Source organism: Seriola dumerili, unplaced genomic scaffold (genome assembly GCF_002260705.1).
Source record: "Seriola dumerili isolate Sdu_G_001 unplaced genomic scaffold, Sdu_1.0 BDQW01000191.1, whole genome shotgun sequence".
NCBI lineage: Eukaryota > Metazoa > Chordata > Actinopteri > Carangiformes > Carangidae > Seriola > Seriola dumerili.
This window is the reverse complement of record NW_019174446.1, coordinates 403,721-420,692: the sequence shown is the minus strand read 5'-3', so window position 1 is coordinate 420,692 and position 16,972 is coordinate 403,721. Positions and strand designations below refer to the sequence as shown.

General features: G+C 42.3%; 1 protein-coding gene across 2 annotated transcripts; it reads right to left on the bottom strand.

The window, feature by feature from the left end:
- Positions 1-1,505: 1,505 nt before the first annotated feature.
- On the bottom strand, positions 1,506-15,182 carry kpna5 (karyopherin subunit alpha 5). 2 transcript variants are annotated; one of them, XM_022753513.1, is made up of 14 exons: positions 15,092-15,182; positions 13,205-13,338; positions 11,816-11,917; positions 11,557-11,656; positions 11,045-11,139; positions 10,289-10,420; positions 8,694-8,782; positions 8,502-8,601; positions 8,232-8,395; positions 5,740-5,818; positions 5,515-5,640; positions 5,301-5,428; positions 4,900-5,078; positions 1,506-3,315 (listed from the first exon to the last, which is right to left on the bottom strand). In XM_022753513.1, the coding sequence occupies exons 2-14, from the start codon at positions 13,331-13,333 to the stop codon at positions 3,128-3,130; spliced, it is 1,611 nt and encodes a 536-aa protein (XP_022609234.1). In that variant the 5' UTR covers positions 13,334-13,338; positions 15,092-15,182; the 3' UTR covers positions 1,506-3,127. The 2 variants fall into 2 exon arrangements, with proteins under 2 accessions (XP_022609234.1, XP_022609233.1); XM_022753512.1 differs by having other exon boundaries at positions 15,072-15,159.
- Positions 15,183-16,972: the final 1,790 nt, after the last annotated feature.

Below are 16,972 nucleotides of genomic sequence, written 5' to 3'. Positions count from 1 at the left end.
CTGTTTAAGTGACTGTACAAAAGTGATTCATGCATTCTTTCTCTGAGAGAAAATAGTCTGTTGGTCAGACATATTCATTTCATTCTTTCATGTTGCAGTCAGTCAACATTCAATTCCCCATTTTAGAAACTTTTGCAAATTTAATATAAAGAAGGAACTGAAATATAACATTGAGCTGCAGAGATCCTGTGTGGAGATGGAGAAACTGCCAGAGGAACAACCAGCTGTAAGCACCATGCCTGGTTTCCTCCAGACATGACTCTGAGAACTGAGACCAGACAGTTCAGTCCTGGTTTCATGAGACCAGAGAATCTGATTTCTCTCAGTCTCTCAGTCTTTGAGCTGCTTCTTTACAAACTGTCAGTGAGGAGATTCTTCATCTGGACACTGGCATAAAGACCAGATCAGTGGAGAGCTGCAGTGATGGTCGTCCTTCTGGCAGTTTCTCCATCTCCACACAGGATCTCTGCAGCTCAGAGAGACCATCAGGTTCTTGGTCTCCTCTCTTCTCCCTGACGTCTCAGTTAGTCCAGGTCCAGCTCGAGAAGAGTCCTTTTAATTTAGTTTTATCTTTTGTCATTGTGGTGTATTGAGTGTAGACTGATGAGGAAAAACAGTTTGTTTTTTTTTACTTTAGCTTCAAACTGCAACATAACGTGAAACTGTGATGGTCTGAAGACTTTCAGGATGAACTGTATGTAATTTACTTAAGGTTCTATATTAAAGTTTTCTCTTCTGCTGAACACGATTTCTTGTCAGGAGCAGGTGGTGGTCATTTTTGCTTGACAAGAGCTTCAGCCATCTTTGTCTTTACAAGACAAGAGGTTATAATACGTCCTCTGCACAGCTACATCTGCAGGACAGACTGGAGTCTGCAGTGAGTCTCTATCAGAAAGTGAAGGACTGTGGCTAGCTGGTTAGCATGCTAACTTCAGTAGAAGAAAAGATGTGATAGACCCAAGAGTTAACATTGGTGTTTGTTTCCACCTCTGGATACAGCTGTTGGTGAGTAAAGGAATGAAATTTGATGCTGAACTCACGTTTCTTTTAGACTGGTAAGTAAACAGCTGCTAATGCTAACGTTAGCTATGTAGCAATAGCAAAACTTACAGTAGAAGTAACAACAGCTACTTTAAAACGCTCCATTGCTGTTGTTGTTGATAAAGTTCTCATCACTTTATCTTTACAGCTGATGGAAATGGAGCTAATTTTAAGTTCATCTTCTTAGGTTCTTTAATGTTTTACAGTTTATCATTTTGCAGCTGCTCAAAGCAGTATGTGTGTATATGTATATATAGTATATGTATACTGTGTATATTTAATTATTTCATTCATACATTGTCTCTATCTTGTTTCTGTTTCTGAATGTTTCTATTTGCTGTGTTACGTGTCTTTGGCGGCCTTGAAAGGCGCTCATAAATTAATCTGTAAAACAACAGGTAACTGTAGCTGTAGAATAAAAAAAATGAACGTGACAGTAAGTCAATAAACAGTGATGCAGTGTGTTCGGTTTGTAGCCAACAGATCAGTTTATTAATTCTTGTTACACAATGGAAGTGTGCGTCCCCACACTGAGGAGCCAGTCTGAGCCAGGTCACTGTCAGACCTCTGTGATCCAGGTCGCTGTCAGACCTGATCCAGTCCGGGTCAGCAGCCACAACACACACACTTCTACTGAGAGCCACAACAACACAGCAAATCAACTCCCAAACAGGAGAAAACAAAAACACTACCAAAACCTAAAAAATGATATACAATCATACAAACCAGAAATATTAGAAAACTATACACAATTCAATGTGCTTGATGTCATTTCTGCATTACAAATATTTTCCATTTCACATAAATATTAGATTCATTTTATGTTCGCTTCTCCACCAGCTGATGTCGCTGTACTCAAACGTGCACGCGTCGAAAAACTGTCCAATCATGGTTCGGGGGTGGAGTCAAAAGTAGGAAGAAAACCAAAACACGGTGTGTTTCCATCTTAAGACGTCAACCACAACACGAGAACATGGGGGAAAAAAAATAAATCAGAGAGTAAAGAGAGGAACGTCCTCATCGTGATGGAAACACGACAACTGCATCAACCAGGAAATATAATTGCATATCACACCCTCCTGCAGCCACTTAAATATTCTGGTTACACTCTCTCGCATGTATATATAATATACAAAACCCTCCAAGTCCACTGATCCATCACATGAAGAAGTGATGCAGGCAGAGAAAATAATTTAAGATTAATCATGAGGCTGGAAAACAGAAAAAAACACTGCATCATGTGACACAGACAGCGCTGCGCCGGCTCTCACACTGCTCGTAGCAAACGTCACAGATTTCAAACCAACTCAGACCTGCAGGCCAGATCCAGGAAGCAGCTGAGGGTGGAGGAGAGAGGAGCAGCTCCTCCAGCTCTGAGAAGACAAATGGGAGCAGAGAGAACCCAGAGAGCAGAACAGCGTGGCAACACCACCATGTACAGTAACACTGTATTTACATCCACTGCCTACAGATCAGCCTCTACAGCCCCAATCTCAACACCCAAGATTTATTCAAGATTGGATTTTAGCCATAATAATAAAAGAAAAACAATCAGCCTGATGCTTTATCTGTTCATTTAGGGCTTTTCCTTCCCTCCATCCTCACTCTCCCTCTCTCTCTCTCTCTCTCTCTCTCTCTCTCTCTTTAGACTGAAGAGGTAGATTCACATTCAGAAAGGGATGTGGATTTTGATTTGTTTCTAATTGTAACATAAATATTCTGAACTTCATTATCACAGGAAGTCAAAGGAACATCATACTGAGCACTGAAGAAAAACAGAACTCTCTTTAACATGAGTTGGCTTTTCATGGCGTAGACGTCTCATCAGAGGGAAACCAGTCAGCTGAGCCTCCATTCAGGACTCAGGCTCCCGCAGTCCAATCAGCTCTCACTGTCCGTCTCCATATTCACAGACCTCTGTCTATCCAGCATGTGTGTTGTTGTGAAGGCATATTAGAGGTGGAGGTGTGGGGACGAGCTGGTGGAGCTGGTCCAGCAGAGACGAGGTGAGGTCCCAGGAGAGTTCGCAGGCCAGCAGGCCCAGGCTCAGAGACCAAGAAGAAGGGGCTGTGGAGATGAGGCGGGGTTAAAGCTGGAAACCCTCCATGGGTCCCTCCTGCTGCTGGAAGACAAACTGGCCCTGACTCTGGTCCACCTGTGGAGCCAGACTGGCGTCCTCCTCCTCTACGCCGAAGTAGTGTTCGATCAGGTCGAAGGCCTTCTGGTAGATCTCCTGGTTCTCGTGGCTCTGCAGGAACTCAATCTTGTCCAGGCCTGCAGAAAATAAAATAATTTATATAATTCATTAAGCAAAAGAAACGTGCGTGTGTGTGTGTGTGTGTGTCTGCACAGAGTGCACAGTGTCCGCATAGAGAATTGGGAGGCGGCTGCCTCAGTCAAAAATTTCGTGCTGCCTCGTGCTGCCTACTTCATTTGAATCAATACGGGACACAATTTGTCCCGTATTTTCGTTCGTGTTATGTCCTCAAAGTGCTGTGAATAATGTAATGTCGAGTAAAACCAAACCAGTTGCCTCCTTTTTTCACATAAAAGGTGGCAACCCTACAGATGAATATTATCTCTTTTACATCCCAGCACACCCAGCTTCTTGAAAAGTCCCAAAATTAACGATACATCCCGTCGTGTATGTTTTTTTGTTTGTTTTTAAAAGAATCTGTGATTTGAGACATTTCTGCAAAAAAAAAGAGTTCGCGAGGAGGAGAATCACGAGCACAGGTGAAATAGTGCAGAGTGCAGACATCATCAGCTTTTCTAATGTGGGAAAAAAGTTAATTCATGTTAATGACGAGATACAGTTAATTTGTCAGGACTGAAAGTAATAGTGAGTTAGTTACTAATTCTCAGCCACAAGTGGAAGGTGCCGGTGGAGGAGAGGATCAGAGCGTGAGAGAGGAGTCAAGGTGAGAGTACCAAGTCTTTAGGAGTCTATTAACGAGTGTATTAAAGCAGTTTTTTTAATTAATTTTCCCAGATGTTCTGAAAAGCATAGAGTGCAACTGTCCACTAGAAGAAAACGCGCACTAATAAATATTTACGGGAGCCGAGGTGTGGATGTGGATGGGACAGGTTCAGGGGAGATGAATGTGGCTGGTGACATTGTCTCACAGACACATTAAGACAGCTCAGAGTTGTGTGTAGTTGTCACAGCTGTGTGTCACACTGTGGAGGGTCAGAGTGGCTTCAAATCAAACTACCGTGAGAGGTGATGAGGTGAAAGCAGTTACTAATAATTTAGGACGGATGAAGATTCTGATTCGAAACTCAAACTCTTGTTTATTAGTTTACTTTGTCTTTTGCAGTTTATGCTGCATTAACAATATAAACCTCAGACATTTATGTAATAATGAATTTTTTTTAAACTTTTCTTGGTTCTGAATGTTTTATATTGTAAGAACTGATCAGTCATTCCCTGTTAAACGGAGGGTAAAGATCATGCTCTTAACACTCAGTTTTTATGCCTCTGCGCCAGCGACACTCTGGAGCTGGAGGCTTATTGTGTTCAGGTTGTCCGTCTCGTGGACACGATATCTCAGTAACGCCTCGACGGAACTTCTTCACACAAATGGTTCATATTTTATTTAAAGCGGTGAAGGCAGATAACCACGAGGAGGTGATTCTAGTTCTGAATGATAAAAGAATTTAAAGATCATAAGCTGTTCAAAGCCGTCTCAGTCTGAATATGTTTGTATTATGTGTCACACAGCACAAATGATTTCATAACAGGTTGATCAGAGTGTAGCTGTGCAGGGTCTCTGTCTCACAGACTGAATCAACAACCATCTGTCAGTGGAGGTGTTGGTGTGAGTGCAGGTTGTACAGTGTTGTGTCGTGGTGTACCATAGGCCTCCTCGATCAGAGCACAGTACGGGTTTATGCCGGTTCCGTTCTGTTTGGCCTCCTGTTCTCCCAGTCTGAGGATGTTCTCCAGACCGTTCAGAGACACCTGCACGATCTTCGAGTCCATCACTGTCAGCAGGTCACACATGGGTTTGATGGCGTTCAGAGACACCAGATACCTGTTCACACAGGGAGAGGTGTTAAATAAAGTATTCAGAATCTTTTTAAACTGTGACGTCTTTCATTTGAAATCATTACTAACAGGCAGATCAAAGTGAATCAGCTGATCACATCTGGATTTGTCTGTGTTGATTCTAGTCTGAAAATCATTCAGTGCTTTGAATGTGTGACCCATGAGAGAACGTCTCAGTGTTCCCCTGTGAGGGTGAAGGTGAACAGACCTGATCTGTGCAGGTGTGCCTCCTGAGGTGGCGTTAGTAATGGCCCACGCCGCCTCCTTCCTTGTGCGGAACTCGGCCTTCTGGAGGATCTCGATCAGGACCGGGAAGATGTTGGCATCAATTACGTTCTGATAAAACAAGACATGTTGTCAGCTGCAGAACAGCAGCTCTCCATCACACAGGAAACACTGAAACCAGGTGAGGTGGCCATTACCTGGATCTGAGCTCTGTTTCCTGCTGTGATGTTGGACACAGTCCAGCACGCCTCCTTCTTGATGGACTCCTTGGGGCTGCTGAGGAGGTGGAGTAAACATGGCAGAGCTGAGCAGTTCAAGATTACCTGAGATGACAAACAGACATCAGAGGACATTCATGTTAAATCCTGTATTTCTAAATAAATGAGTGAAGGGATGAAGTGTCAGGGTCACTGAGCCTCTACCTGAGTCTGGATGTCATCTCCTGTCACTATGTTGCCCACCGCACGTAAAGCAGGAGAGACCACCTTGTAGTCACTGTGCCTACAGGAACACACACAAACATTCACACAGCGTTTTCACACTAAAACACTGAGAAATGATTCAAACATCATCATCTGAGTCTACAGTGACTAAGCTCAACAACACAAACCATGTTCCAGATCATCCCACCTCAAGGAACAATCCTGGACATTTCTACCTGGTACATTTCCAATCAATGTGGATGTATGGGTGGTGCTACCTATGAACTCACCTGGCCTGTTGTACAGATTCCGGGAAAAGAGGACGGATGTAAAACAATGTGTATCAGGACGAGCAGCGAGAGTCTGAACCAAAGTAAACACAGGAGTTTCCAGCTGGCTGACATCCAATCAGCTGGCACATTTGTTTGTTCACATGTGTGACGCTGTGTCTTCTGAGGAAACTCTCACTGATGAATGCAGTGGACTGTTATGAGGAAGTAATTTGACTCTGATGGTGGATTGTATTAAGTACACAGGTGAGGAGCTGAATATCAGGGAGGAGGAGGAGACATAAAAGGATGCTGAGAGAGACTTCAGTGAAGAGAGCCTGTTGATGCCAGATGGACAGTCTAGATACATCCATGGAGCCTGATCCCAGCTGTTCAACTAAGTTACAACAAATACATTTGTGGGACTGTCCGATGCCTCCAAATTCAACTGCAGGACTGTAAAATGCTATTTCATGTGAGGGATTGCAAATAAACTGGTAACTGGTTATAATGGTTATAACTGGTTCTGCGTTATCCTGGACCCACCACTGTGGAGGAGCAGGAATGTGACAGAAAAAGCAGTAAAGGATTTCCATAATGTCATATTTTAATAGGCATTAACAACAGGGATTGTAAAAAATAATTTATAAATGAACAATGACTCCATCAATAAATACTTAAGATTTAAAAATGGATTCACAAAAACAGCATAAAAAAACTCATTAAATAAACCATTTATAAATACATTGATCAATTCATGAATAAATAATGGAATTTTAAAAACTATCTGAAAAGATATTAAAGATAAAAATGGGAATTTATTCCTGGATTCCTTCTTCAATTTCCATTTCCTTTTCATATTAGCTAAATGATTAGCTTTGTCATCTAGCTTCTCCTTTCTGTGACACTCTGGGCCTTCAGTGCTGGTAAAACCCACTGGTTAGCTCTCCAACCAACAAGAGCTTATACATCCCATGTGGCCAATTAGGATTGTTAAGCCTGGTTTTACCGGTGTTTTATGCAGTTTTTGTAAATCCATTTTTAAATCTTAAGTATTTTTTGATGGATTAATTGTTCATTTATAAATTATTTTTACAATGGAAATTCTTTATTACTTTTCCTCTGACATCACTGCACCTCCATACACCACGATGTGACATTACAATCATCACAGCAGCATGGAGATACAGGCAGCAAACTGAGCCAGATGTGGACCCTGTGCTGCTGACTTTACTTTCAGTCAGACTCAGAGTGTTAGAAATGGTTCATGTCGAATCAGGCTTTTATGTCAAAGCTGTTGTAGACTCGTACTGATATACACTGTTTCATGTGAGTCCATGTTTCCCTGAGTCTCCGAGTCAGCACAACAGCCACATGTAAAGGAAATACCAGACAATCCACATTATCTGCATCTTCCTTTCTATCGTACCAATAGGGGGCAGTATTTCATTAAATATTGAGGTGAACAACTGTTGAACACCAATTTACACTTGGTACACACCTCACCTTCACTACCTGTTTTTAAAAGAAGCATTAAAAGAAGCATTAATAAGCTCTCAGATAGGAATTAGGGTAAACTTACAGTGATTTGGTTTATGTATTTTTTTTTCTCTTTGTGTCTGTGGCTGATAGATTTAAATGTAAATATCTGAATCCCCTTCACTGTATATATTGTGTTGTTTATGGGGTTTGTCTTTTAGTTTTCTGTCCATCTTTCTCATCTTGCTCATCCTGTATGGTGTTATTTTTATTTTCACTTTGAGGTGAGGTTTAACATAGGCCCTTTATGGGTTTCTTACTTCTCCTGCACAGTCTCTCCTTTAATAAAAACTATATACAGTGTATTTTGTAATGTTTTATGTGTGTGGAAAAAAAATAAACCAAGCTGAAATAAACTGAAGTTTCCCTTTAAATACAGTCCGCAGTCTGATCACCTTCCAAGGTTAGCATGAACATTTGCTTGTGCTGTATTGCAATAGTGTAGTGTGACTCACTCTCAGTACTACACACCACTGAACAAAGTCATGTGTTACCCTGCCAACAGACAATGGGTGACTTCTCTTTTTCTTTTCCAGTACAAACATGATGATGCACCCCGAGGTGTCCCCACAGAAAACACTGGACTCACCTGGTCATGTCATTGTCATTGTCATGTACATGTACAGCCTGGCCGCTACTGAATAAATAACTACTCTCTATAATGTGGGTCTGTCAGGTTCTTACATGAGCAGCTCCACCAGTCTGCGACAGACCCCGGAGTCAATGACCGTCTGGATCTTCTCATTGGGGCCGTCAGATAGGTAGGACAGGGCCCAGCAGGCGTCAGCCAGCACATCAGGATCACTACTGAACAGAAGCCTGGACAGCACACTGAGACAAGGAGACACCTGACACACACCAGAGACGAGGACAGCAAAGACAGAGGGGGGGGGGGTTTAATACCAGAGCTGGATCAACAATACAAACTAGGTCGGTCGTGACAGGTGGACTCACCTTGGCAAAATCCGGAGGCGGGTTCTTCCCTCGGCACAGGTTGGACAGCGCCCACACTGCATTGCGGGTTGTTGTGAGACGGTTGGATTTAGCGAGGAGCCTGGATGTGATGACACAACACACAGGAGCCAGCTGTTGTCATGCACATACTGAGAAGTTTGACACTTGCAGACAGACGGATGGGACACTTACTGCTGCAGAGACGGCAGGATGCCACAGTTCAGCACATAGTCCCTGCACTCAGCATTATCTCCTGCTATGTTCCCCAGCGCCCACACAGCCTGAAACACAACAACACACAGTCAGCACAGTCCAACAGACACACAGCACCAAAGTGTGTCATCAGCTCAGAGAGTCAGGAGCCAGTTGCACAAAACACTGTAAGCTAAGATTTTCCTGAGTCTGAGTTAAGGTTTCCTTAAAATTAAAACAGTTGCACAAAACAACCTTAACTCTTCTCCTTAAGGTTTCCTTAAAATGGTCACTTATGTATTTAAGGTTTTCTCCTTATCTTAGTCTTATACTTAAGAGATCACTTAAAGTCAGTTAAACCGTTGCACAAAAGAACTTAGCAAGCAAAGTAAGGAAAAAAACAAAAGGTACCTCTGACTGCATCTTAACTGCAACATAGATGGATGGATCACTCTACTTTCCACAGCTTGATGAGCTCTACGTTTTTATGTCACATGATCTTTCTAGTCAGGCGTAGTCAAGGTGTTTCAGGTCACTCACCGAGTTTAAACACTCTCATACTTATCTTCTGAACAATGTGAAGTTCCCGTCAAAACAACAGGAAGATGAGATTGCAGAACACTCTTTTAATGTTTATGCCTTCCCACAAGCTAATGCCAGCAAACAAACAGTTTCCATGGAAACAGTAGAATTTTACCTCTGTAAAATCTCTTACACTGCTATAAATTACTTAGTTTCCTGTAACTAAGGAAACCTTTTAAGATATTTTGTGCAACACCCTTACATAAGAGTTTTGTGCAACCGGCTCCTGGACATCATCAGTGAACTGCTGGTCAGAATATCATGAAGACGCCTAAAACTACACACTGCAGATTCACAGTCATACATTGGTGCAACTGTTGCTTCTCCTCGGGTTCATTCACACACTGATTTTTTAAGGACAGTTTTAGCAGCCTGGTGGGTGGTGCTATCAGTGGGTGATATGGAGTTACATGTAATTCTGTATCTTGATAGCAATATGTAATATATGAGCCTTTTTCACTTCAGGGACTCAGTGACCCACAGCTTCAAGTGTATGCTCTGTCTCCGGTTCTGCTTTTGTTTCCACTGCCCAGCACAGCACCTGATGATGCAGGATGTGTGTTTAAAACACAGAGAGACGTGTGATTCGGTTTAGAGCTGATACAAGAGAACCAGGTATTCCTGTCTGTGTTTGTCAAATCAGAAAGCTCAATAACTAATCAATAAATGATGGTTCATCTTCATCACACCGATGCAAAAATCTGATAAAAGTCCAATAATACCATGAATCACTCTCGGTCATTGATTTGGAACACGGTAAACAAATGCACATCCTTATATATCATTGTGTTGTCTGTGTCTAAACTGTTGTTTCTGTCCAATGAGGTGAAGAAAGGTTCTCTGTTGATTTCTGATGGAGCACAGAACCAGCTATCAACAGTGATCTTACACTATGTGGCCAGAACTTCAAAACTGCACACAGAAAGCATCTGTTACAACAAAGATGTATTTCACATTATGGTCCCTGATGACACTGACGTCCATATTTAACATGTCGTGTTGCAGCCTCTCACCTGCTCCTGGACGTCCTCGTACTCAGAGTTCAGCAGCTCAATGAAAATTGGAACCGCTCCTGTTTCAATCACCACCTTGGTGTGCAGGAAGGTACCGGAGGCAATGTTGGTGAGCGCCCAGGCCGCCTCGAACTGTTGGAAACACACATGTAACACACACATCAGTCCAGTCTGAAACGAGTTAAAAACATGACTGTCTTTCCTGGGCAATCTTTTACTTCATGATTAATTGCACATAATGCAACACAGAACATATTATCATCTGTACTGTTGAAGTAAAACTTCAGAGAAATGAAACATTCATTACTCTGACTGGCACCAGCGATTGTGGGTAGGAACTAAGGTTGTGTGATCTGATCCACAGTCAGATCGTCCTGTCGCCAAACTGTCAAATTGCCAATACCCGATATGGTCTCTGCCGGAGCATCGGTTATATGCGGGGATGAAAGTATGGTGGCGCAAATAACATGTACTATAAATTCAATGAGACTACTACTACTAATAATAATACATGGTATTATATAGTATATCGTCTGTCATGAAGATCATCGTCTATCAGTACAATCCTATTAGGAACATTTGAGATGTCCCACGTCTCTGAGGCAGAACCCTGGACGCTGTTCACATCACATGGTGAACACAACATGTGCGTTCAGTAACACATCTATTAGAAAATCAGTTTTTATCGTTTTAATGTTGTACTCATCACAGCTTCAGGCACACAGGTGGTGTGTGGCAGTGTTGTGGAGCTCTCACCTGCAGTGTGCAGTTTTCACTTCTCTTCAGAAACTCCACAAAACGAGTCACAACACCAGGAGTAGAGATGACCTCGTCTATGGGCGGGTTGGGCTCTGTGCAGAGGAACACATCAGAACTCTTCTCTTACTGAACGGGACCTGATTTGAAGACTGACAGAGGTTTAAAACAAGGCAGTGGTTCTGATCAACTAATGTGCATGAAGCCAGTTCAGCTTTGTGTTCAGTAGAGAGCGGACTTCTTATAAAGCTGACTCATCACATGACACTGACACAAACCATCACAGATTCCACCTGCTCATGCAGTTAGTTGATCGTCCAAACTCAACCGGACCGTTCAATTTTGATGTGGTGTGTTCAAATGTTAGCACTCTTTTCAGTTTAACCTCTGTTGTGTTGATCAGTGAAACAGTGGTACAACTGACACTTAAATAAAGCTGCCAGAGATTATTGCTTGGACTTCAGATCAAATTATTCACATAAATATAAGGACTCCCTTGATGCAACACAAACCTTTGGAGAGTAATTTCCTGAATTTCTGTGTAGCAATGAGTTGCTGGTCTGGGTCTTCAGAGAAGATCATCTGAATCATATCTGGAGTTATCACTCCGTCCTGCACAAAGATCAACATCAGATAAATATTCATACTTCTAATCAGTTCAGATTAGTTTATAGAAACACCTGATCTTAGACAGATGAGGTAGATCCTGGTGTTTCAGCTGTAAAAAACCAAGGTCAAATAAACACAAGAACACAACAGTGAACTACTTACACCTGTGACAGGTACTGTGGAGCTGATGTCTGGATCCTGGATTGGACACTCCAGCATGGATTCATCATTAGACGGTACACACACATTTCTCCTCTTGAATAACTGTGGGCACAGAGTCAAGGTCACATGATTAGCCTGCTTTTTCTTTTGGCTGGATGAACTGATTGTGACACTAAACACACTGACACATGAAACCTGTGGTGAAACCTGAAACTTGGAGCCAGCAGTGATCTGTCTGATACACTGTTGTAATCATTATCAAACACAGATTTACTCTCTAATGTTGTCTGGACCCAAATGACCCAAACCAGATATTTCTCACTCTTGACGTTTTGAGATAAACTGTGAAAGGTGATGAGGATGTTTTTGGTATGTTGGTGTCGAGCCAGAACACAGGGTTTCACAGGTGGAAGGTTGAATTAAATCAGGCCGCACACAGAGAGTTGTTGGTTTTTTGTTGTTGGTCTTTCTTTTTGGAATAACTCTCCAGCTGATGGATGTGTTTAAATCAGCATTAAAAAAATCCTATTCATGTGGTTTAAAGGAGGAACGTCTGTAAATGAGTCTGAACTGATCTATAAATGCATCTGAGAGATTCTGACAGTATCTGTTGTCCGCAGCTGATTTCTACTGTATCAACGGGTTCTCCTTCAGTTCTTTAAATCCCTGCAGCACCTGAAGGCAGCAGGACATATGTTGGTGAATCTGCAGCCTCTGATTGGACGGGTGCTGCTCCACAGTGCAGTGATATCAGGCGGGGCCACCCACTGTGTTTACCTTGATTAAATTACATATAAATTACACCAAGCTGCACACAACATACCCTCATGCCCACCCTGAATGACAGGCATACAGAGAGGCCCAGTAAAGAGGCTTATTATCACTTTAACACAACTGATAAAAAAAACTAACAATAACAAACTGCAACAAACAAAAAGGTGAATTGCACTATGATATAAGAGGCTAAAAACATTAGTCTTGCAAGCTGTAGGCTACAAGCCAGAAGAATGGCTCTCTGGTTCATGTGCCAATGCCATAAGGCTAACCAGCTACCACCTGGGCTAACTGTTAGCTGCTAGCTCAGTGTAAATAATATAATAAATATTGATTCAGGAATAAAAAATATATATAAATAATTAAAAAGAATCATAAAAAATGTATTTATTGTGATATTTAAGTGAATAGATTTTTTCTCCCACCCCTACTGTGTGTGTACGTATCAATCACCACACCCTCTCATCTATATTCCACTTTAACACCTGCTGCATAAAAATAGCAGGTTCACTTGGTCTGTGCTCCCACGACCAGTGTGCATTTATCATTGTGCTTGTGTGATTAAAGTAGAAATAAAAATGGGTGAATAAATAAAATAGGGGAAAGAGAGTTTACCTGCTCCTCTCTTTTCTGTTTGCGTAGCTGGATTCCTTCCTCCTCTCTTCTTCGACGCATCTCCTGAGGATTCAGCGCTTTGTTCTTGTAGCTCTTCATCCTGTAGCTGTCTTTCCCTGGACTCGCCATCGTGTCTGAAAAGTCAGGGTGAAGGACAGGCAGTCATGAGCAAGGTGCATTCACTCATGAAATGTGGAGGATCATTGACTGTGTGACAGCATTTTCTTCTAGAGGGCAAAACATTAATCACTATTTTAAGAAATTATACCTGTATTTAAACAGGGTTACTGTTTACTGCCACACTAATAAATAATTTTACAAAGAAACAGAAAATTGTCTCTTCTACAGGGAAGTATGGGACAATTACTGATAATGGTCATGTAGGTGGCTTGGCAGATTGTTATTACTTAAGTATTATTACATTTATATGTCAGAAACCAGGTAAAAATATATTCATCTCAAACAAGATAAGAGGCAGTTTGTTTTGGATTTACCAACTAGCTACTTTCCATCTCCACACATTCACTGTACTATACAAAAAAACCAAATACACCACTAACTAAAGTGTACAATGAGTCACATTTCAATCATACATCGACACTTGTTCAAAATGAGTCCATTAAAACATCTGTTCTACATCTGATAGAGGGATAGTTGCATCTGCCAGTCACTGGAGGTTGAGTTACGGTGAAGCAAACATGAGGACCCTCCGACAACAGCTTTGCAGATAAATACAGTGTGCAGGGGACATCACCAGGTCTCGTATAAGATACAGTGGAGAGTATCTGGAATCATATTGTGAATCTACTGTCCAAATTAATGACGGCAAGCTTATTATAAATGAATGCTAACATTTAGATCTTGATCACTGAAGACAGAGACAATATGCTGCAAATCATTTATATGAATGGTGTATAAGAAGACTGGGCCCAGAATGCTCTACTGCAGTGCTCCTTTAATAAGTGGCAGGTATAGAGACTGGGCCAGACCAGCCCCAAGTCTGAGAACCAGCTCTGAAACCACTTAAAACTACTGAGGAGAATAAAGACAAAGAATGATTAACTGACTTTTCATAAATTAGGCATATGGAATTGTAATGTTAATATATGATACTGTCTATACCAACAATTGCATCATGTAAAGCCAAGCTGAGAGTGGATGGTGCAATGTTTGAATCTACAGCCAGACTGATGTGGTCTTCACTACTTGAATAACTTCACGAAAATTGGACAAAAACAACATTGTGGCATGGCTTTTCTTCAACTGCATTATACAGGGGGGCGCGGGTTTGTTTCTAAACACTGAGGACTTTAAGTTTATATCACTCAGCACTGTGTTATTTTAAACTGTGGGTGGTGCAGATTCAGATGAAAACACGTCTATGCGGGCTAACGCTGAAGGTGGTCTTCGCCCTCTCTCGTCACCTGAGGAGAGATCAGGGCCGTACACGGTGACAGGCAGTCACATCTCACATCCTAAGCTAATACACGCAGGGGAGTTCTCCCGTGTAGGCCGTGTTACACCAGCCGTCCCCCCGCACAGGAAAAAGAGGTCATACCCAACTCCCTCCCACAGCCAGCTAGCGGTACATGCTAACAGTGATGGCTGACCTGGACCCGGCCCCGGCCTGTTCCTGATCTAAACGCACCCAGCTGAGGCTGATCATGTAGTATCACTGTGTTCAGTGAGCTTCACTAACATCTCTCCGGGCAACATAACAACACGGGTCTGGGCTGTTCCTGGTCAGTCACTGAACTAGCTTCACGGTTAGCTCCTCAGCTAACGCCGCGCTGTGTCACATATCCCGGGTGTATTCAGCTGCACTGACAACTTCCACAGCACACCGGAGAAACACCGAGTCTCTTACCCACTGAAGTGCTGACGTACCTGGACTTGTGTGCGGCTTTTTAATCGCTGCTGCCTCTGTTGCTCTCCCTCCGTTTCCAGGAGCAAAATGGCGTTTTGCTAAAAGTCTCCCAGCAAGCCCCTCGCATCAACAACACCCTGCGTCACTTCCGTCAGCTGTGTGAGGTCAGCCCGGGGTAGGTAGACCCACAGGTAGACTGGACAGAGTGGGCATGACAACATTGATGCTATAATTTTTTTTTTTTTTTTAAGTATATTATTTGGGCTTTTTATGCCTTTATTTGATAGTGCAGTAGAGAGAGACAGGAAATGGTGAGGCTGAGAAAGGGGGAGTGATATGTAGTAAAGGCCGTCCGATGCGGGACTCGAACCGGAGCCAACTGCAGTGAGGACTGTGCCTTAGACCACCACGCCACACGACATGAATGATATATTTGTCTGCATTAATATTTTCTCTGTCATATATGACATTTATGTTCAATAAAGATGTTGGGGAGAAAAAAAGGAAAGAGTGGGCCTATTCAAGAAAGCAGCTATAAGCCGGACCATGAATTCTGAGCTGATGAACCCTGTGATTTGAGTTATCTGACCATAGCAACCAGAGAGAAGAGGCAGCAAAACATGAGCTCCTACTGCTGCAAATCACTTCATCAATACAAGTTTTATACTGAATTGAATTGAATTAATCTGGGAATAAAGTTGACACGTTTCAATTCAATCTGATAAACTTAACTCAGTAAACAAACATGTGGAAGAAGCTAGCTGGCTAGCAAGCTATCTGGTAACAGCACCAACTGTCAACTGTCAGCTACCAAATGCTATGAAGCCCTGTTTACACCTATAATTAACTAGCCTCTCAGTGGCACCATAATGCGTCATGAGTCTGAGGTTTTAGAAACCAACGCTTGTACACAGGGGAGATGTCTGCGGTATTGTTGGCAGTTCAGTGCACAGGGGAGACAAGACCATAGAGAACAATCATTTGTTCAGACTCAAGCTCAGAACTGCCCAGTTCACAGTTCAGTCACTGACAGCAGACCACAACAAACAGGACTCAAATGATGCGTCTTTGTGGTAATATTCTCATGGATACTATCACATATTGACATCAAAGTAAATTAAATGGTAAGTGAGGTTGCAAAGGAGGCCACAAAACATAATCACAGTGACTTATCATCAACAGGACAGAAATTAAGTTCATTATGAAGCCGAGACTGAAGGAAAGGTGGCAAGCAAGGAGGGACAGGAGAGACAAGACCATCAAGTCAAGACTGAGACACACTGGACTAAACAGTCCACTATTCAAACTAGGTTAACATAGTACAGGCCTATGTGGCTGTGGGCAAGAACAAACAGTAGAGCATGTTATAAAACACTGTTAGAAATATAAGATGGGTAGCAAAATAAACCTTGTGGCCCTACATATGCCTGGGTCCTTGGCCCGAGTCTGGCCCATATACTGGCTGACTCACGGAAGATTTTCTGTTTGTGTGCCAGAATTGGTCCAGATGTGCAAGTAGCATCTGACAATCATGCTATCCATTTCAGGCTGTCTGATTCGGGCTGTGGAACCAGGGGTATACTGAGCCAGAGGAAACAAGCAAGTGGCCCAAGTATGGGCCAGATTTATTTCGATATTTTGATTCATTTCTGCTTCAAAACCCAAGAAACATAAAGTAATGTATTTTCTACAATCCTGTTTAAGGATCTTACAGTGACTGATTTGATTGAGAAGATATAAGTTTTATTTTTATTTTTTAATATTGTATAAATTAGAGTGATTCACACTAAAGGCCAGTTGGTGGCGGTAAGGCACCAATTCGTCGTTTGCCAATAAAACTCAGAGAAGAAGAAGAAGAAGAAGCAGAAGAAGAAGAAGAAATCGTGCTAGTTTCGAAACAG

Excerpts from the sequence above, each read along its gene's own strand:
- kpna5 (XM_022753513.1), bottom strand. The coding sequence starts at position 13,333 with ATGGCGAGTCCAGGGAAAGACAGCTACAGGATGAAGAGCTACAAGAAC. Across the intron at positions 8,783-10,288 it reads ACGAGGACGTCCAGGAGCAG|GCTGTGTGGGCGCTGGGGAA; the intron begins GTGAGAGGCTGC and ends GTTGTGTTTCAG. Across the intron at positions 5,079-5,300 it reads GGCACACCTGCACAGATCAG|GTATCTGGTGTCTCTGAACG; the intron begins GTCTGTTCACCT and ends CTGTGTGAACAG.